Below are 22,266 nucleotides of genomic sequence, written 5' to 3'. Positions count from 1 at the left end.
CACCCACAGCACAGATTGAGGACTCTTTCTCCAGGGACTGATCTCCAGAAACATCCTTGGGATTCTGAGTCTGTAGAGAACCCAGTTTTAAAACTATGGAATTACTTGGGTCGATGCTAAAAATACGAGGAACCATAAGACCTGGACTCTGTGTCCTCGTAGCTTTCAGTTTGATGTAGAAAATGAGCAGATGAAAACCAGTCAAAAAGTGATAAACAGTAGAAGAGAGAGACAGATAATATGTGTAGAACAAAGAGAAACTTCCAGCTGGGAATGAATGATCGCTTCCATGAAGCTTATGATGTTTTAAGTGAGTTTAGCGAATATACATGAAAAAACAAAGAGCAGAGAGATAAGAAAGAACATTTCAGGAAAAGCATGAGCAAGGGTGTGGGAGCAGGGACAGCTTAAACACATAAGCTCTGTCTGGCTGCTTGATAGGGTTCAATAGGGTACATGAAGCACAGAGGTGGCCAAAAGGCTAGAAGCAACACATGGGCAGCCCTAAATGTTAGGCAGTAGTTCATGTTAGGCAGTTTGCTTAGCTGTCCAGAAAGAGTCCTCATTTCTACAAAGGTTTCCTGAGAAAGGATCCGTCTCTTGCTTCCTAGAAACTTCAAGTCTGGACTTCCTTTGTTGCTTAAAGGATCTTGTAGGAACCTTCAGACACAAGTGCAGAGACACTGAATAAGAAAACAGGGAATATTTAGGGAATTCTTGGTGGAATCAAGGTCCTTGGTCCTTGTAGTCATGTCAGAGATTCATTAAGCATGTTTCCCTTCTTCCCCCTCCATCTCTTCCCCAAAAGGAACAAAAAGTAAGGGGATACGTCTTGTTGGAAGCATTAGGCACCTTTAGTGAAGTCAGAACTCAGCTCCGTATTTGTGATATTTGATAGTTGAGGACCTTGGTCTTTATTAGAAACATAACTGGGACATAATGAGTGGCTCTCAGGTTTGTTGACATAGCAAAATCTAGAGGTCAGAAACCAGCATCATTTATTTGTGTGTGTGCGTGTGTGTGAATGTGTGTATGAATGTGCATATGTGCGTGCATGTCTAGTGAAAGATGAATAAGAACATAAACATTAAGAAGCCCAATCTTGACTTTGGTACTAAAAGACAAACACTAGAGTTAAATTTGAAACTAAAAGCAAATCTCATTTTAAAGAAACAAGAAAGAAATGATTTGGACTTCTAGTCCAAGCTACAGTCTCTTTATGACATAAAGTGTTTGTAAATCATTATAAACATATTTTTATAAACACCTGAAATCATTTACTTTTCAAGAAAAAAAATCTCACATTTTAAATGAAGTCTTTTTTGAATTGGTTCTTTAACCATGAAATGATTTTTCCCTTCTTTAGGATGAGTGTGGGATCAAAGAATGTCATAAGTTTTAGATACAGCTTCAGCTTGTAATTTTTAAAAGGGAACTTTAGTGGGGCACAAATTCATATGCTTCCACAGAATTAACTAAAAGTTCTACTTTAGATAGAGTAGAAGAAGTTCTAGAAAAAAGATGTGTTGTGTGTCTAACACCTCACCTAACAAAGTTGGCAGTCCGCTTTCCAGTGAGGGAGGGTATCTAGGAAGAAGACAGCCCTTACCAGATCCTCAGGAATAGAAGATGATAAAGCCATGGGCCAATCAAAAAAATTATGTCTTTCACAGTAAGAATGCAAAGCTGGTGATGGGCTAACGAACTGTTTCATTAACCCAGCCATGTGAAGGTCTTAGGTGCAGTAGCTGCATTGTAGTACATGTCAGTCTGTTCTTTTCCCTCTAATTATGTGTCATGTTCAGCTCCAGTGTCCTAAATTGTGATATGATTATACTCTGTCTAGCAGATTTCCATGGTCTTTGTATCTTTTTGTGAAAATAAGAATAAATCTTTCCCCTTCAACAATCATGCCTGATTAGAATGATGCTGTAGTCATCTTGTGTCTTTGTAAAGATTAATTAATACAGGTTTTTTTTTTAAACAAAGCACTGCCATTTATCCTTTGGAGTATGAGAAGCTATTCCCTGATAGAAATGTCCTAGGAAAAACTAAATGGTTGTGGGCTCCAGAAGTAAATAGGATTTAGCCACTTAAATCCTGCAGCAATATTGCAGCAAAGTCCAAGCTGAGGGAGAAGGCCCTGCTCACTGGGTGGTGCCACTGTCACTTAAAAATTTGCAGGGAGCCCATGGACCACGATAACCTGAAATGCCTCTTAAATGAATTATCCTTATTGACCCAGGCATTGTTTCTAAACATATCCTCTGTTTCATAACATTGTAGGCTTCCATACGTCACTTTAATTTATGAGTATTGGCTAATATGTCTAAAATATTTACCCAAATACACTCTACAAATCACGATCTTGATTCAAGAGCTTTTTTTTTCTCCATTTTTTTCTTTTTAGAAAATGCAATTTTAAAGAACAATGATGGGAACACTTTATATTGTATGGAATTATATAAATGGAATGACTCCCAGACTGTTCTGGTCCATGCAGTGAATTGCAAATGGTAATCAAAACTATTAGTTAGGTTGAGGGCATTTACTCAGCAGTAGATCACTTGCCTCATCTGTGTACAAGGCTGTGGGTTCAATCCCCAACCCTTCCTGCCAAAATACAACTATTGGATAACCCTCTAAAATCTCTTGCACAAAAATATCTTACCAGGAGAAACCAAGATCCATTGATCAATGTCCTTTATCTGTCTCTAGTAATAGGACAAAAAAAAAAAAAAACTGCAAACATGCCTAACTTGGTTGTCACCATTATAGCAGTTCCTGACATTGGTAAGAAGAAATCCATAAAAGAAGCTCTAATTCTTGAGCTGTTAATTTCAAACAACTTTATTGTGGCACTGATGAATTTGTTTAAACTACTAACAAGTTGGCAGGAGAGAAGTATAGGAATAAAATGAATTGATAATCCCTATTCATCGCTCACTAAGAGACTAGGAGATACAATGTTGTTTGAGAAAATGAAGGCTAAAGGATGAATTGAATGCCAGATTGGGACTAATCTGTGAGTGCTTGAAAAGACTGATTTGACTGTGTGTTCAAATGTCTCTAGTCTGTGTTAGGAGATTACCATGGAAAACTAGAAGAATGTACCTTGCATCCTGGGAGTCTTTATTAAATCCCCTCATGAATCAGAGGAGAACTGGTCTGCCACACCAGAGGACGGTGTGTAGCACTGAGTTTGAGAGGCAGGCTGGATTAGGATCCGTGCCCTACCACTTAGCAACTTCATACCTTGGGCAAAACCACCTCCCTAAGTTCCTTCGGGGATAATAATAAATTCTTCACTGCATTATTGTATTATACAAAGTGTTTGGCATTTTTCCCTAATGCCTGGTAAGTATTTAAAATAAAGAATAGCAATAATTTAATATAGATGGATTCCAACTAAGAGCCAGATGGGAAATGATTTTTCAAGTCTCTTCTCTCCCATCCATCATGGAGTAAGTCAGTCTCTCTTTCCCAGTTTATAAGGACCCTCCCCAGAGTCAGGCATGTCTACCTTCAAGCCCAGTCAGCAGTGGTAGCCCTGACACCAAGATGGGCTCCTTGTCCTCATTCCCTAAACCCTGTTTGGTAGTTTCATATTTGTTAGATGTTACAAAAAGAATTTCTGTTTTTTAAAATAGATCATTCTTTTAATCTGACTTTTAAAATATCTACTTGATAGGATAATAGTGTTGTATTATAGTTAACCGAGCTGTGGGGTTATAAACTTGGCAATAATCACAAGGCAAAAGAGAGAACCCCCAAACTGCTTAATATCTTGTGGATCTCAATAACAGAGTCCTGTAATTGAAGGAGTTGGAGGGCTTAAAGAAGTCTAGGGTGCTTGTGAAAAGGCTGCCTGTGGCTCTAAAGCTGTCAACAAGTATTAAGAAACTAACACTTTCAGGCCAACCTGTATTGTAGTCTTAAAGCTGGGAATTTGCCAGGAATAATTCCATTCCTTAGGCACAGCTGGGTTAGGCCATGGTGCCAACAGATCTTGCACCCCGGATACGTCCATCATCCAGAATTAGAATGTTACATGACTACCCAAAGTAAGAAAGCACCATAAAAATATTTGTTTATCAATAAGGAAGTGACTACAAAAACGAATTCTGCTCTGGATTTTTTTTTGTCTTTGAATTTTTGCTCTACCGTATATTAATGGTAGAAAAGACATTAAAGGGGCTGGGGATATGGCCTAGTGGCAAGAACGCTTGCCTCGTATACTTGAAGCCCTGGGTTCAATTCCCCAGCACCACATATACAGAAAATGGCCAGAAGTGGCGCTGTGACTCAAGTGGCAGAGTGCTAGCCTTGAGCAAAAAGAAGCCAGGAACAGTGCTCAGGCCCTGAGTACAAGGCCCAGGACTGGCAAAAAAAAAAAAAGACATTAAAGGGCATGTTTTTGTTTGGTTTGGTTTTGCTTTGCTTTGTTTCATTCATTTTGTTTTGTTTTGTTTTTATTTTTTTGAAACTAAATCTCCCTATGTAGCCCAACATGATATCATGTTGAACCTATCTCTACCTCCCAAGTGCTGGATTGCCATCTTGTACAAGCACAAAGGGCAAGTTTTCTTAAAATAATTTCATTTAGTGATTCAAGTGTAGGTAGTAAAAATATTAATATGGAAGTAGTGGTTGAGATGTAGCTAAGTGGCAGAGCCCTTGCTAAGAACATGTGAGTGCCTAGGTTTAATCCCAAGTACTACAAGTAAAGAAATACAGAAGTAATTATTTACTTCTCTGAATAACTACTCTATGAAAACATTCACTCAAGATTCCACTAATTAATGAGGTCTCCTAGGGCATTTGACATTTAGTTAATTTTAATTATAACTTTTGAAGGTATTGTGTAAGAAAGCCATACCTACATTTCCATTTGTTAATTGAAATAAGGACTAAATTATTACTATGTTTGGATAACTTGTAAACTAATTGCCTTGCATTTTGTGTAGGTTATTTTTATTTTTATTACCATATTAATTGTACAAAATCATGGGTTTTATTATGTAATTTTCCAATCTACATACAAAATATTTTGGCCATACTCATCGCCCATTATCTTCCTTTGTCTCCCTCCCACTGACCTTTTTCTCTTCCAAAGTACTCCACTTCTAATTTAGTGTCTAGTTTTTTACTTTAATCTAGATTATACAATGAAACCGTATTTTTGTGTTTCTGAGTCTAGAGTTATTTTGCTTAACAAAATGATCTCCAGTTCCCTGAAAATGACACAGCTCCATTCATTTTATGACTGAATAAAACTCCATCTGCCCCCCCTTGTCTTTCTCACTCTCTCTCTTGCCCTCTCTCTTCCCCCTTTCCCACTCTCTTCTCCTCTCTCATTTTCCCACTGATAGCGCTTAGATTTAGCTGTTATGAATAGTGCTGCAATAAACATTGGTGTGCTGAATCCTCTAGTGTATACTGACTTAGATTCCTTCCATTATATCCCCAGAATAGTTTGGGTTTTTGTTTTGTGTGATTTTTTGTTGTTGTTGTTGTTGTTGTTGTTGTTTCCAGTCTTGGGGCTTGAAATCAGGGCCTGGGCATTGTCCCTGAGCTTCTTTTGCTCAAAGCTAGCCTTCTACCATTGAATCACAGCGCCACTTCTGGCTTTTTCTGTTTATGTTGGTACTGAGAAATCAAACCCAGGGCTTCATGCGTGCTAAGCAAGCATTCTACCACTAAGCCACATTCCCAGGCCAAAGTTTTGGTTTTTAAAGGATTCTCCATAATGATTTCCATAGTGGCCACACTAATTTATGTCCTCACCAACAGTGTTTGAGGGTGCTTTTTTCCCACATCCTTACTAGCTTTTGATGATAGCCATTCTGTATAGGGTGATGTACAATTCCATTTTCTTTATGGCTAAACATATTAAACATGTCTTTATGTATAATTTATTGGACATTTGTACTTCTTTTGAAAATTGTTCAATTCGCTTGCCCACTTTTTTTTTTTTTTTTTTTTTTGCCAGTCCTGGGCGGTGAACTCAGGGCCTGAGCACTGTCCCTGGCTTCTTTTTTGCTCAAGGCTAGCACTCTGCCACTTGAGCCACAGCGCCACTTCTGGCCATTTTCTGTATATGTGGTGCTGAGGAATCGAACCCAGGGCCTCATGTATACGAGGCAAGCACTCTTGCCACTAGGCCATATTCCCAGCCCCGCTTGCCCACTTTTTAATTAGATTTTTTGCTCTTTGGTCATTTAATTTTTATTTTTTCTAGAGATTAATCACCTGTCCATTACTAGCTGGCAGAGGCTTTATTTCTCCTATCCTATAGACTTTCTCTTCACCTTGCTTGTCTCCTTTGTTAGACACGAGCTTTATTTTGTCAGGGTGACATAGAGTTGTTACAGTTATATATGTTAGGTAATGAGTACATTTCTTGTCCAACTTGTTACCCCTCCCTCATTTTTCTCCCACCTTCCCTTCTCTCCTGCCCCACCCCCGAGTTGTACAGTTAGTTTAAAACATATTGTTTTGTAAGTATTGTTGTTGCATTGGTTCACCTTGTACTGCAACTTTGTCTTACCCTTTTAATGTTCCCTTTCCCTTCTCTAATTCAGACGAATGTATATAAAATACCCAGGGTACTAGAATCAAATACAGTGACAACAGGGGCTAAGTCATAGGGAAAATGAACAGAAAAAAAAAAAGAAAGAATTTCACATAGTATGTTAAAAATAACATCATCAATGATAAACCACTTGTTTCCATATTTTGGAGATCATCTTGCTTAGCCTCATCTTATGTATGTACATAGCTATTGAGCTATTGTGATCATCTGCTAGGACTATCCTAGACATATACTAATTATTACCAATGATGGAGACCATAGAGTTTCTTTGGGTCTGGCTCACTTCACGTAGTATGATTTTTTTCAAAGTCCTTTCATTTTCTTACGAATGGGGCAATGTCATTCTTTCTGACAGAAACATAGAATTCTATCATGTATATGTACTACAATTGACAGAAGATTTTTAATCTTATGTAGTGCTGTTTGTCAATTTTATCTATTATTTCATGAAGTATTGGAGACCTACTCAGAAAGTCAGATGCTTATTTTCCTATATCTTGGGACTATTTCCCCTGTGTTTTCCTTTAGTGCTTTTAAAGTTTCAGGTCATACATTAAAGTCTTTGATCTACTTTGTGCCGCTTTTTGTACAGAGTTAGAGATAGATGTCAAGTTTCAGTCATCTACATGTAGATATACACATTTATCCACACTATTTGTTGGAAAGACTTTCTCCAGAGTATGTTTTGAGCATCTTTATCAATAATCAGGCATCTGTAACTCCATACGTTTATTTCTAGGTCCTCTCTATTCTCTTTAGTTGGTAGTTGCCCATACCATGCTTCTTTTGTTACTTTGCTCTATGGTATAATTTGAAGTCAGGTGTTGTGATATTAGAGTCTTTTGTGCTTCCATATGATTTTAGATTAATTTTTATATTTCTGTGAAGAATTTTGGTGCTTATTGCATTGAATCTGTAGGTTGCATTCAGAAATATGGTCATTTTCATAATGTTCTATCTTCTAGTGTCTTCTACAATATCTTTCTTCAGTTTTTATAGTTTTTATTGTAGAGGTCTTTTACATCCTTAATTTTTTTCTTAAATACTTCTTTTTTGAGGCTATTGTAAATAGGATAGATTTCCTGGGGGTTTTCTCCCTCATCCTGTTTGCATTGGTATGTAAGAAAGCTAGATTTTTGTACATTAACTTTGTATCCTACTATTTTGCTGAAATTGTTTGTCAGATCTAAGATTTTCCTAGTGGAATCCTTAATGTCTTTTAAGAGTACAGGAAAATTGGTTGGGTTTTTATTTATGTGTTTGTTTGGTATGTCCTTACCCAGTTTCTGTATCAGGGCAATGCTAACTTCTACTGTTCAGGCTGGTGCTATTTGAGGATGAGGGCTGAGACAGTCACGGACCAGTTGTCAGCTTTAAGGCTGACAGTCACTTTAGATGCTTCCCTTCTTTGTGTTCTAGAATGGCCTCACAGAGCTGTGTAGCTTGTTTTCCCCCAGTTTGTATACCCAGGAGTAGCAAATATCCAAGCTGAGAAGTTTTCCCTAGGTATATTGGAGTGTTAGGGAAGAAACAGTACACCAACATATACACTGCACAGGGCACCCTGAGGGAAGTAGGCACTTCACCTAGCAATGCTTTCAAACCCCAATCAGAAGTAAACTACCTTTTGAGAGAGGAGAGTCTGGGAAAATCTAGTGATCTGTGGGCCCTAGGCTCAGAGCTCTCCGTCCTACCTGGAAGCACATGCAGCTGGAAGGCAGCTCCAGAGTCTGAGCTGTTCACCAGCATGGGCTCAGGTTCAGAGCTCTGCAGTCATCCTCAGATGATGGCTACCTAAACTTCTTAGAAGGTCCATGTCCTTCTTTCCTGTCAGTGTGAATGCCTCTTATAGCCATCTCTTATCCAGACACTGTGGCAGCATATCCGTAGGCTTCCTTGTTTTTAGGACCCGCAGAGTAGCTCAGTCTCAAAACAATAAGACGTCTCTCAAGATGTTGCTTGGCTCCATCTCTCAAAGATGTAGGGAGCAACAAAATTCCAATTTTTTTTTCAATGCTAGCCTGCCCTGCAGGAGCAGCCACTTGAACACCAAATTCCCATTGAACTTGAGGCTTAGAAGAACTGGGCTTATCCTGTGGGCAGGGCTGCCTGGCCTACCTTGTGATTGTGGCTTCAGTTCCACATACCCTGTCCCCACCCCCACCTCTAGGCTTGGCTGCTTCCTACTTCTTTCTAGCCTTCCTCGTTCTCTGTACTTTTCAGCTATCATGTCTCCCCTTTTGTGACTCTTGATGCTCTTCCTGTTTTTTAAATACAGCATGTCCTTTCTTACTGTGTCTCCTCTCATTCATGGAGTTCCATGAAGGAGGTTTCTAATCCGCCATCTTACCCAGAAAGCTTCTTGCAAGTTTGTGTGTGTGTGTGTGTGTGTGTGTGTGTGTGTGTGTATGTGTGTGTATGAGTATGTGTGTGTGTGTATACACACACAAAAAAATTTTACTGTGTTTTGAGACGACATGCCACTGTGTAACCCAGGCTAGCCTCTAACTTACAATCCTACCACAGCCTCCCAAGTCCTGTGATTACAGCATATGCCAACACACTTAGCATGTAAATTGTTTTTAAATGAAACCTTCTTAAATCAACCTTCGATGTCATCAGAGGTCAGGATGACTGAGATATTATGAAACATAATATCTGTTAGCTATTTCTTCTTTCAGGTCTGCATTCTTTGGTACCATTTGGATAAAATCACATTGACAAGAAGGTTATGTGCACTGTAAGTTTATACATGATGTGTCACCCTCCTTGCTCAGGAAAGGTCTTTATAGTAGGCCCAATGGCATATCCTTTCTTCTGAGTCTATAGAAGAAGCCTAGATTTTAAACAAGTACTTCTTTTCAGAGTTACTTGCCCTTCTTGCCATTGGCTGAGTGGCCTCCCACTCCTTCCCCCAGCCTCCTTTGCCTGAGGCTTAAGTATTAGAAGCCTTTTCCCAGAAAAGTTTGTCTTAAGCTTTTATTATCCATGTATAAAACTGGAAAAAAGAAACCAATCTATCTGAGAATCAGAAGACTGTAAATCACACTTGGCCTTGTTTAATTAATCAATGAGAGGTTCATTTATTGAACTTCATTTTTATACAACTTTAATTCTGTTTAGCTGAAAATATCCTTTGATGACTATGTGACAGGGTTATGAACTCTTTGCATAAAAGCCTCTTTATAAATAAGATTTCTTAAAGCTGTAATGATTTTGTTATCTGGGAGAGGGAGTGTGGGAAGAAATGTAAAACACAGGGCAGAGAGCATGCAGTGAAGGCAAAGTTACAAAGTTCAAGGAAGCATGGTTACAAAACTCCTTTCTTTGGATAGCTGACATTATCCTGAATTTGGCTTTTTAGAGAAGAAAACTCATAGTAAAGGTAAGTGCAATTTTAGATCAAGCACACAGATAGCACATATATTTTCTGAATCATCAATATGGAAACAAAGTTATTTATCCTCTACCAATTATGGATCTACCAAGTGTTACAAAGTACTCAGTGATAGCTCACAGTTCCAGGCCCTGTGTTGTTTTTTGTTTTTTGTTTTTTATTTTTCAAGGCAGGGAATACTCCCTCACTACTGCCACCAGGTAGCTGTGGTAGATTTTAGACTGAAAACTGCAAGGAAGTGTGTAGCTCCCCTAGCAGGTGTCTCCAAATCCACTCTTTGTGTATGAATTGAGCAACCACTGCTATGACATGGATTTTCCCCCCAAAGGATATCTGAAGACTGTTAAGCAAAGAATGAGTCATTGTGAAGTATTCTGTTTACTTTTCTTAAGCTCTCTCATTGGTCAGTTAGTGAGGGGGTGGAGATATGTTGTTTATTCCTGTGAAGCTGAATGGGGAGTCCCAGAGTGTCAAGAAACCAAATGTTTCCAGGAATTACTACCATACCAAAAAGCACCATTGTCGGGCAATGCTGTTTCCTAAAGACTGGGTGTGTCTTTTATTTCTTTTATTTTAAATATCTAGAAGTATGTAGGTAGCAAAAACTGAACTTGTAAATAATATGTGTAAGATACTCCAATTATACATAGTTTTTGAATACTTGTCATTAAAACAATTGCATTTCCCAGGCTGTTTTCCAATACTGTCATAATGTGATTAAGAAATTCTTGTGCATTATTTTAATATGTGAATGTTTAAAGAAAATACCTTATTTTCCATTTTCTCCCAGATTTTTCATCCTTTATCCTGTGCTCAGATTCCTTCCAGTTACACAGTTGTAGCGAGTACAAAGGTCAACAGGAACATTAAATGTCTGTTCTAGGAGGCAGGAAATGAAGTTAGACTTTCTGGACAATCGAAGTCTGGCAAGTCAAGCAAGTGGCATCAACCAAGGGCTAAAGAGGTGTTTAACTTCTTGTTGACTATCTTTACTTTAGCTGTTAGATGATGGGCTACCACCATTGATTATGATTCTAGCTGTATATGGCCACTAAGGGCATGGCAAAGGAAAGAGGCATGGAGAAAGGATGTGTTCTCTCCTTCATCTTTTTAAGTCAAAGTTGAATACGGGGTCACAGGAGTTCATGTGATAGCCCCTAGTACATATACCCAAACACCTTTCCCTAGTTTCTCCCCCCCCCCCACCAAAAACAATTGTAAAAAATAAATAAGCATGTGCCAGTGACTCAGGCCTGTAATCCTAGCCACTCAGGAGGCTGAGATCTGAGGATCATGATTTGAAGCCAGCCTGGGCAGGAAAGTCCATGCAAGTTATCTCCAGTAAACTACCAAAAAGCCAGATGTGGAGTTGAATTCAAGTGCTAACCTTGAGCAAAAGAAGCTCAGGGACAGTGCCCAGGCCCTGAGTTTTTTTAAGCCTTAGCTTAAATCAATCATGATTCCTTCAGTTCAATTCCAGGTTCCCTTTCTAACAACTGCTTTACATCTAGCCAATTTCACAGATAATACAGACTGCCTCACTGACTCTACTCTCTTCCCTTCCTTCCCCTGACTCATTGGAATCTTGGGTTCCCTTCACATGATGTAAGGCTCATTTGTTATGCTCACTAGTGACTGCTGTGATAATGATGTGAATCTTTTACAAGCCCTCTTCATGGCTTCCCAACATCTCTCCTTCTTTGCACTGTTGTCCTTCTACAGCCTTCCCTACTTTGGCTTGCTTACCTGCACTCAGCCATCCTTCTTCTCTGAGCAGTAGTTACCTGCCTGTCTTCACTTCTTGTCTGGGATCTCAGTCTCTCTACCAATACAGAGTCAAAGCCGAACAGTCTTTGAACAGTCTTTTCAACACTGAACTCTGATTTCTCCCAATCCTTTTCTTTCTTCTCAGTTTCTGTCTGATAAATGGGACAGATAGCTGTCTTACCAACTCAGCTTCTAGACCAGAACTCCATCCTAATTGCCCATGTTCTCTATAGCTCTTCATAACACTTCTGTAAGACTTTCCCAGTTTCCTGAGTGTTCTTTTCCTAGTACCTTGAGTAAATTCATGGAGTTCCCACGTACTTTTGCACATACTTCTGTTATTACACTTGCCAGTTTTTATTGTAATTACATTTATCTTCCTCCCTCACAACTCATTCTATGAGTTACTTAGTTTTGTATAGTCAAGACAAGCTCATTGAGCATAATATGCACTCAAGATATATTTACACTTAGCAAAATAAGTTGATATGTTAGAAAAGAGAGAGTAGCAGCCATGTTCTTACAGGGGCAGTGGGGGTGGGGGTTGGTGTTTAACACATTGAAAGTAGATGGTGCTTTGGTCCCAACTTTTATAGTTTACTTCAACCTTGTATTACTAGACTATTTCAGTGTGCTCAATGGCAGGCACTTGAACATTCCTCCCTAGAAATATGCTTTGTAGACTCTAGAACAGAACTTACATTCCTACCTTTTAATAATTCCGTTTTGCATTTAGCCTGAGGTTAGCAATCTGCTACGTGAATACCAAAGAATGTTACTAACACCAGATTAGTTGTGACATATATTTGACAGAAATTAAGACTTTAACCTTTTAGAAAAGGGAAAGTTTTCTGTGAAGGAGGAAAGGTGAAGGAGTCATGCTTAGACGTGGAAGTGCTGCAGAGCTGCTGCAGGCCTTGTTCGTGAAGCGAGACTCTGGATGTGAGCAGTGGTGGGCCCCTCCATGCTGCTACCTGGTTCCATGAGTGCTCATTGGCTTTGCCTTAAGCACTAGCCTTTGCTGCCAGGAGCTTCTCTGTGGACATTCACGCTATTCACAGTCAGGAATTAACTGCAGATGGACAACAGCTACCTATAATCTACAACGGGTGGTAACATTCACCTCAAAACAGAATGTCCACCCCGCATTTACCCTAGGATTTGAGGGGTTTATTCCTAAAAGCACAGCCACTTCTCACATGTGTTGCTAGTTCAAACTCAGTCTCAGGTGTTTCCTTGGGAATAACAAAAGGGCTATACTCTGCCAGGCACAAAATAGTCTATGATGTCTCCATTTTAGAATAGGAATTACTTATGAGGGAAGTGCTGACAAAGCCACATCATTTCTTAATTTAAGAATGCAGTCGTCCTCATTTTTACCCAAGTACTATATCAGCATGTGATGGTAGAGGAGGAATTAATAATGGTCTATGTGCCAGCTCTACTGGCTCTATTTTATTTCCTAGACTTTCAGTGAATATGGTATCACAGGCCCAGATAACCAAATGACTTGTCAACAGCAATTTCCACATAGGAATGTAAATGTCATTCTGTGGTATGTTTTTGGTCTAAAAAAATGTTAACCTGTTGACCTCTACCTACCAGTCTATGTGACATATCTGTGCCAGAGGCTAGAGACCCCAAACTCAGCCCCTCACAGGACTGTGAGAACAATAACAACAGCTTTTACTATTTTAGTTCTCAGCTAAGTGACTGTACATGGAGCTGAAGTCAGTGTAACAAGATGTTAGTGGAATTCAGTAGCAGGGATCAGATGCGGTGACTGCTTGTGGTGGTTATAGACAGAGCATGTAATGTTTGGGGCTGGGCAATAGAAATGGGCAGTTAGCTAGGAATGGAAAGAAAAACTAAAGCAGAGGAAGAGACAGGAAAACATAAGGTACGATACTACACCCACTACCACCTAGATGTACATGGTCATGTGGAGGAGGGGGAGAAACAAGCAGAAAAAGTGGGCTGGAACCAGACTTCAGAGAAGTGCTGGATGGAGCCAGAGGAGGAGACTGGCCTTCATCCAGTAGTCGGAGGGGACCCCTGGAGATGGCAAGGAACGTGGTAAAAGCCACATGCTGAGGCTTTCAGAAGGAATGTACTGAAAATGTAGCACTTAAAAATGAAATTGAATACTAGAGGAAACTAGAAATAGGGTGATTGGCCATCCCAGCTTACAGATTGCCTTTTATTATCAGATAAAATTCATTTACAACATAGCTACCTTCGTCTTGGATATAAATACCCCATATTGAATCAAATCAAGAAGCAAGGAAAAGTAGGATGATTGCTGTTCTTGATTTATACTTCTGAATCCCCAAATGTATACATCTCCAAGTGTGTATAATCCGTCCCATAATATGCTGTGAAATACGACTTCATCAGAGTAGCCACGTCTGCAGCACCATGTTGAAAAGAGCCAGTTGAAGGAGGTGTGTTGTGGGTGGCTGCTGGTACCCACTGAGCGCTGCCACTCGCACTCACCAGGCATAGCACAAAGCCCCTTGCTTTGTGCCTCAATAGACAGCACCTGAAATTCTTGTCATGGATGGGATCCCTTTAAAGTTGCCTTTTTAGAAACAACCTTTTTTTCCAGAGTCTGTCTGAAGGAAGCCTACTTTTTTTCACTCTGAATTCATAATTCAAACTCTCTTTAGGAGCCATGTGACCACCCCGAAAGCTGCCTGTCTCAGATTCTGTTTTGAAGGTTAGCTGTAAATATTCTCAGCCGCAGCTTTCTGCAGCCCAGCCCCCAGAGCCTACAAATGCTTCTTTTCACTTCCCAGCCTCAGTGGGAAATTCATGGGAAGCTCTCAGCTCAGTTAGGAAGGAGGTGGAGGAGGTGGCCAGATGGGCTCCAGGCCACCTTTGGTGCCTGGGGCTAGTTGTGAGGACAGGAAAGAGGACTTCCCTAGGATACATTAAACTGCAAGTGGATGCTGTTTTGAGTTCCAGGATTAAGGTTGGCCAATTATTTTCAATTAAAATGTATATTACAATTGACATTTCAGGTAAGCAGTCCCTAATGAAATGTCATATTTAATAACTAATTACAAAATGTGAAAATGTCCCAAATTGAATTCAGCTCATGCTCATGCTCCCTCTACCCAAGTACTGAAACATAATTGTTTATTTAAAAAATGAAAATGTCAACTGGCTCTCCTCACATTTTCCACAATCCATGCTACTGTAAACATCCACCAAAGCAAGCATACCTTCAGTGAAGTTCTGCCGCCGCACCCTAGATCCGTCATTCTGGAGAAAGAGAAGAACAGCCAGCTACTGTACTGATCATTGGCCGAACAGAAGAAAGACAGTTACCTACCCCCCCCAACACACACACACAGAGAAAAAGACAGGGAATGAATAAGGTGACCTAGCCAGATCTAGTTGGGTCTCATTTACTTAGCAAAGAGGACCCCAAAATAGTGCCAGAGCTGAGCAGTCTTGTGCATTTAGTCAGATGTTTCCTTCCTGCAGTTATCCACCACCACCTCTTTAAAGCCTCATGTAGCTGTTGGCTTCAGATCTTTCACTTTATTTCAACTCCAGATGAAAACAAGAACCTTCTTCTTCCCAACCCAGTGTAAAGTATTGGGTTGTGGGGGGCTGAGTGGGGGAGTGTGTGCACGTTAGTGCGATAATCCCTGGACTGAGGGGAAATACAGCAGGTAAGACTTTAAATCGTCTCCATTTTGCTTAGGAGACAGATGTGTGGAGCCACTCATGGTCACATGACTTTTTCTTACTGACCGCTTCGGCGAATGACTTGGGCCTGGGACACCAGTTGGAGACCAGGGTGCGGTCAGTGTAGGAGGTGGAAGATGTGATGTAATAACATGAGCCCATTTCCTTTCATGTTGGGCAAGCTCTGTGCCAGAGCTAATGGGCGCTTGCTGTTTAATTGTCCTTACTGCTCCCATAGCTGCTTGGACAGAAAAGATTTGAAAGAGTGAAATACTTTGATGATAACATGGCCTAAAAGCAGGCAGGGGCATTTGTAACACAGCACTTTTTGATCAAGTCAGAATTGGCTGGTATTTTTGTTTTTCAGTTTTTCTTTTTTCTTTTTTTCCTTTATTGTCAAAGTGAATTACAGAGGGGTTACAGTGTAAGGCAGTGAGTATGTTTCTTGTTCAACTTGTAGACAAGCAGAACCAGGCATAAGCTGCCCCCTGCTGCCTGACATGGGGAAGTGCACACCAAACGCCCACTTGGTCAATGGGATTTTATTTGGAAATGTTACAAGGATGGGAAAGCAAGCTCTGGGGTAGAGCAGGCAGGCTTGCTAAAGCTATGGCCCTCATGCATCACCTAGGTCCTCTCCAGTGTGAAGCTGAGAGGAGGATGAGAGGGCTGGAGGCAGCTTTTTCAATAAAAGTACAAATCTTTGGCACTAAAGAGCTGCCTTCTGTCTCCTTCTCACCTGGGAGCCTGTTGAGGATACAGAGCCCCGACCCCGAGTTTCTGGACTAGACTGCATTTTTTACATGCTCCTCAGGAGAGTCACACATGTGCACTTCTGTTTGAGAAGCCCCAGATTTAACTTCCAAAGGAGGTTTAACCCTGGAGAAAGTCCACATTTCCAAAAGTTTGGATCAGATTGGAATCTATTTAAGCAGGGAATAAACACACCCCAGGAGGAGAGTCTCATCCTGTCGATATCATGGCTGCCTTGTGGTCTCATTTCCTTCACACATCTGTTTTATACATCCTCACATTTCACTGGCTCTTTAAGCAAACACACTTTAACTTGCTGTACTTCACATTGCTTGCTATATTTCCGCAGCAGCTGACTCTCACCAAGCAGTTTCTTTCCAAATCAGTCTGTTCCCAGCAAATATGTGACAGGCGTCTGGTTTTCTCCCTGGCAGCCTCTGTGTTTAGCATCTCTCCTGTTTGTTCCTATCTTCTCTCTCTTCTGTTTCCACCCCAACATGACCCTTGTAGGATCAAGCTGGTCCCCTGAGGCCTTGTCAGTCTTGTCATCCTGTTGCTAACGTGGAGTGTTCTTTTCTGCGCCAGGTCAGGGAAGAATGCCGGCTCCTGAATGCCCCACCTGTTCCACCCCGAAGCGCAAAGCCTTTGTCCACCAGTCCCTCCATCCCTCCTCGCACAGTCAAGCCAGCGCGGCCACAGACTCGCTCTCCCAGCCCCACCTTGTCCTACTATTCTTCAGGGCTGCACAGCATGTAAGTCTTACTGCTAGGGCCCGCCACATCCCCACCTTCCCTTCCACCAGTTCATGAGCCCTTGAGGACATCACCACCTAGGCAAGGGATGGGAAATTGTACTTTTCCCTTTGAAAATTTTTGCTGGAAGAGCATGATTGGGCCCCTGTGGGTTTTGATCTAGGATGGAAGAGTCGAAGTGTTGGGAAGAAATGATGCCACCACAGTCTAAGAGAAATTCAGTAATAAAATGCCTACTGGAAACAAAACATGCACTGCCATTGGTTATTTCCACTTTGACCTTGACACTGAAACAGCAGCTTTCCAGCAGGATCTCCCACCAAGAGGGGCCGAGGCTCTGAGCTCCCAAGTTTCCAACCAGAAAGGAATCTCTTTCTGACCATGACTATTGGGTAGTCATTCCATCCTCTCTGAGTCCTTCCACAGCTGTGAGTTTACTTCTTTCATACAACAGCCCATCCATTCTGTTGTTGACAAATGACAATAGTTTTGTGAAATGCATGTGTCTTTTATACTATCAAGTTAAAATCTATTTCTAAGTAATGCTCGATGATTCCTTAAGTGCAGAGAAACAAAATAGATCCACCTTACTTCTCTGCCAGTCCATGACAATCCGAAGTTGCTACCATGAAAGGTGTTCCCCACTCCAAAAGAAACAGTGTCAGTTCATTTTCCTTGTCGCTGTGGCCTGTTCTGTCCTCAGCCTGGTCCCACACTTTTCAGCACATCCTAGTTTCACTGTTCTTAAAATATGATCCGTAGGCTAAGTGTAACACTCCACGTATGCTGTAAATGTTTAAGTAGCTCTCTTAGGCACTTTGTTTTCTCTGTTTGTAGGCCACTGTGACTGCATTGTACAGAAATCAAAGCAAAGATGAACCTTTCATTTGAAGCATGTCTTCCTGTCTGAGACAGTGGGGTGTGAATAGAGTGAGGGATGGTCATGAAAAGTCTAGTCATTTGCACACATGGAAGGCAAGCACAAGGGATCTACACACCCCTTTCTGTCTCCCCTGTGGATGCAAAGCCCAAAACATAGCTTGAGGGTTCTTCTCACTGTAAAGATTCAGATATTGAACAATCATGATTTATTTTATTGTTGGCTAAAAATGTGTATCATTTTCTCTCTCTTTCATAGCGCTTTGAATCATTGTGTACCTGTCCATAATTATAAAATATATTCCATTCTTAAAATTAAAAAAGACAGAGGTCAACAAGCACTTTATTTTAAATTCATAATACGAAATATATTTTTCCTAAGTAACATCTATGCATAACAGATGCCTTGAATTTGCCTGGTTTTTTTGTTCATACTCATTTCCTTTTCTGTGTCTGTTTGCTTTTTAAGCAGTGTTACTAAAAGTGACACAAATCCTTCTGACAATGCTCCTGTGTCCTGCTACCCCTGCAATCGAGTGAAAACAGACTCAGTGGACTTGAAATCCCCTTCTGGAAGTCCTTCTGCTGAAGCACTCGCCTCACGACTCTCGTGGCCTAACCATTATTCAGGAGTATCCGAAAACCAGACCAGGAGTGACTTCCTACTGGATCCAAGCAGGAGTTACAGTTACCCCAGACAAAAGACACCAGGCACACCAAAGAGAACCTGCCCAGCGCCTTTTGATTTCGATGGCTGTGAGCTTCCTGGCAGCCCTCCAACTTGCGCCACTGCAGAATTCAGTGGCAGCGTCTCTGGTTGTCCCAAGTCAGCCAGCTACTCTCTGGAGAGCTCAGAGGAGAGCACTGTTGCAGCTGGCATGAGCAAGCAGAGTGTCTCCTGCCCTGCTTTGCCCCCCAGGGCCCCAAAGCCAGTGGAACAGAAAGCCACCTGTGAAACATCTCCTTTGCCTCTGAAAATCGATGGTGCTGAGGAGGGCCCCGAGTCGGGGTCACTGGACCTCTCTGAGGACCAGTATTTTGTCAAAAAGGGCATGCCGGACATCTTCTCTGTCTCTTACCCTTTCTCATCTCCGCTCCACCTCCAGCTGGCCCCTAGGTCCTGTGGTGACGGCTCTCCATGGCAGCCACCTGCTGACCTGTCGGGACTGTCCATAGAGGAAGTGTCCAAGTCCTTACGGTTCATTGGTTTGTCTGAAGATGTCATATCCTTCTTTGTCACTGAAAAGATTGACGGGAATTTGCTTGTTCAACTAACAGAAGAAATCCTCTCAGAGGATTTCAAATTAAGCAAACTGCAAGTGAAGAAAATAATGCAATTCATTAATGGCTGGAGGCCCAAAATTTAGCCAAATAGCCCTAGGTAGCATGGAACAAAACAAAGCAGTGTGTGTGCTATAGAAGGGATGGGCTGGGACACAGTTTCATGTTTTTGCACTAAAAACCTTCTCTGTAAATAGGGATAAGAGACTCTTACTATGCAGATTACGTTTCTGAATGGTGAACAGGCTATTTTGTACATCAATAAAAATGCTGTACAGAACACTTAGAGGTGTGCCTTGTACATCACTCAACACCCAGCAGCTGCTAAAAGAACAAAGGCATATTCAGAGAACTCATTCTTACCCTGGTAGGTTTTGTGAGAAGGTATGATATTTATTACAAAATAGCCAAAGCTGAAAGACATAAGAATCTTTAAAAAAAAAAAAAAAGAAAAAGAAAGAAAGAAAAACATTGTGAATAATTCCCTTCATTCATTGGGAGAGTTGACTCTAGACAATTAACTGTTCTGTGCTCTGTTGTTTGGATTGCTTCATGCTAATTGTTTTACTCTTGTGCCTGAAAATGTTAGTGATATAAATAATGACACTTTAACATTGTATGCTTGGTGGAGATTGTTTTATCAAAAGGCATTTCCCAAAACTCATGTATTGATAGAGGATATATAACGTCCTTAGAAATAAGACAAATCATGATCATAAAAATGGATCTGTAACTGCTGCTAGTTTTATTGAGCAGAGAGAAACAAGGTGAAGTATCCGTATAGGTGTATATGTATGTGTGGAGGTGTGCATATGCATATGTATATACACACATATGTGTTTTAAACATAATTTTGAATCGATGTTTTAGATAATATATGTTTACTCTCAAATACTCATTGAGGTTTTGAGACTACTATGTTGATTCTCTTAGACACAGTGGACAGAATGATTCCAAAGATTCTCAGAACCCTAAACCTTGAAGCTCAGGCTTCATCACTGGAAATGTGGAAGAAATCTGTAAAGAGTTTGTAGTAAAGGATGGTGTGAGCTCTTTAAGCCCATGATAGGGCTGCTTGCTGCATATCCATGCTGATGTTTGGCCAAGTGACAGTTGCTATTGAGTGATCATTTTGGCTTTGAAGGTCTGCGATAAGCGATCTGATGGGCATTTCTCAGTGTCCGCTGTTCACAGCATGCCTCTGGCTTTAGGAAACTCAACAATCAGATGATCCATCCTTCTATTTTCGTATGCACTGCATCTGTTGAGTGATTCTTAAAATACCAATAAGAGTTTGTGCTAATTTCTTAAGCCTCATCTTTCTTTTCTTCCAAAGAAAGTGATACCTCCTTATCAGACTTTTACTCCAAGAATTCCAGAATGTGTATCTGAGTACTTTTACTAAAGGTGATTAAATAGTCCAAAATGCCATCATCCTCACTCTTGACTTTTTTTTTTGCCAGTCCTGGAGCTTGAACTCAGGTCCTGAGCACTGTACCTGGCTTCCTTTTGCTCAAGGCTAGCACTCTACCACTTGAGCCACAGCACTACTTCCAGCTTTTTCTGTTTTATGTGGTGCTGAAGACCCAGGCTTCGTTCATGCTAGGCAAGCATTCTACCACTAGGCCACATTCCCAGCCCTTTGACTCTTTTTTTAAAAGCATACAAACTTCAGAAACATTTTTGCTCTCTGAGTAAAGCATCCTACAAACAACCTTCAAGTCTGTCCTGAGCCTCTGAATGTAGGTAGCTCATGATCACATACATGCCTCTCATGGAGTCAGCATAGCCTGCAGAATTGGATTGCATTTTATGATCTCTCCTTGCTGCTCACCAAAATTAGTTAATCCATTTTTTTTTAAAAACCCACTAGTCTTAAGTTTATAGTGCTGTAAAATATTACTTTGTTTATTGGTATTAGAAAGATATTTGAGATTCATGATGTAGAGATAGGTGAGCTCATACCTGTTCTAATTTTCCATCTTAGATTTCCTATACTCATGCCTTCCAGAATGTAAATACTGTGCTCTAGGTAGAAGGTGATCCCTCTAACTCTGTCAAATAAGGAGCTTTCCTTCCAAAGTAACTGAGGGTCTGAAAATTTCAGTACCCTCAGGCCCACAGAATCCTGTTTGTAGAAGGTCCCCTCTCTGTGAGGGGAGCTCACACCCTACAAAATCAGCTTTTCAGAACTTCCCTGTGGAATAGAAGTAGATGCAGTTGAGAATCAGCAGGTTTTGTTGGTAAGCCACTGTGGCTTCCACTTTTCAGCACTTGGATACAATCTTCACTCAGAAGCAATGAAGTTGCTTTAAGTTTACTAACAGATGTTTCCCCACATCAAATAACTGACTCCTTTTATCTTTTGTGTGTGTGTGTGTGTGTGTGTGTGTGTGTGTGTGTGTGTGTGTATGTGTGCGCGCGCTAGTTGTATTCAGGGCCGATTTGCTGTCCCTGAGATTCTCTTCATGGTTAGCTCTCTACCACTTGGACCACAGCTTCACTTCTGACTTTTTGGTGGTTAATTGGAGATAAGAGTCTCATGGACTTTCCTCCCTGAGCTGGCTTTGAAATGCAGTCTTCAGATCTCAGCCTCCTGAATAGCTAGGATTACAGACATATGTCCCCAGTGTCAACAATCTTTTCTCTTTGGGGGGAAAAAAAAAAGCCTTACACAGAACAGGATTCTTTTCTTGATGTTTGTGTTGTTCCTGGCATGTTTAAGCCCAGTGTGTCTTGATTGGCAGTGTGGGTTCTCCGGAGGGCAAAGGCTTTGATTCATCATGTATTAACTATACATCATGCCAGGCATGATGCTTGGCATCAGCCAAAAATGCTGCCTCGCTGGGCAGCGGTGCCTCATGCCTGTAATCCTACATATCCTGAAGGCTAACAAAACAAACCCAGGCAGAAAAGGTTATGGGCTCCAGAATAGCCAGCAAAAAGCCAGGCTGGTGGCATGGTTTACAAGGTTGAATAACATCAGAGGGAGGGGAAAATAGCTAGCAAGCACAAGCTCCAAGTTTAAAGTCCAGTAGGACCCCTCAAAAATAAAGAAAACCCAACCCCTGCCTTCTTGGAACTCATGGTTGATACTTAAAATCATAGTTACTGAGATAGCTGGATATACTGAGGTAAACGTG

At 40.9% G+C, this 22,266-nt stretch overlaps 1 protein-coding gene across 2 annotated transcripts in view; it reads left to right on the top strand.

The window, feature by feature from the left end:
* The window catches only part of Garem1 (GRB2 associated regulator of MAPK1 subtype 1), a 182,283-nt gene extending 161,635 nt beyond the window's left edge, over nucleotides 1-20,648 (top strand). Inside the window, exons 5-6 of one of the 2 annotated variants that reach the window (XM_048363570.1) lie at nucleotides 16,797-16,963; nucleotides 18,315-20,648. In XM_048363570.1, the coding sequence (XP_048219527.1) occupies nucleotides 16,797-16,963; nucleotides 18,315-19,209 (1,062 nt within the window). In that variant the 3' untranslated portion in view covers nucleotides 19,210-20,648. Of the gene's footprint in view, nucleotides 1-16,796; nucleotides 16,964-18,311 lie in introns of both variants that reach the window. The other variant, XM_048363569.1, reaches the window with a different exon arrangement.
* The last annotated feature ends 1,618 nt before the right edge of the window (nucleotides 20,649-22,266 follow it).

This window comes from Perognathus longimembris, chromosome 15 (assembly GCF_023159225.1).
Source record: "Perognathus longimembris pacificus isolate PPM17 chromosome 15, ASM2315922v1, whole genome shotgun sequence".
NCBI lineage: Eukaryota > Metazoa > Chordata > Mammalia > Rodentia > Heteromyidae > Perognathus > Perognathus longimembris.
This window is presented reverse-complemented; position numbering and strand designations above follow the sequence as displayed.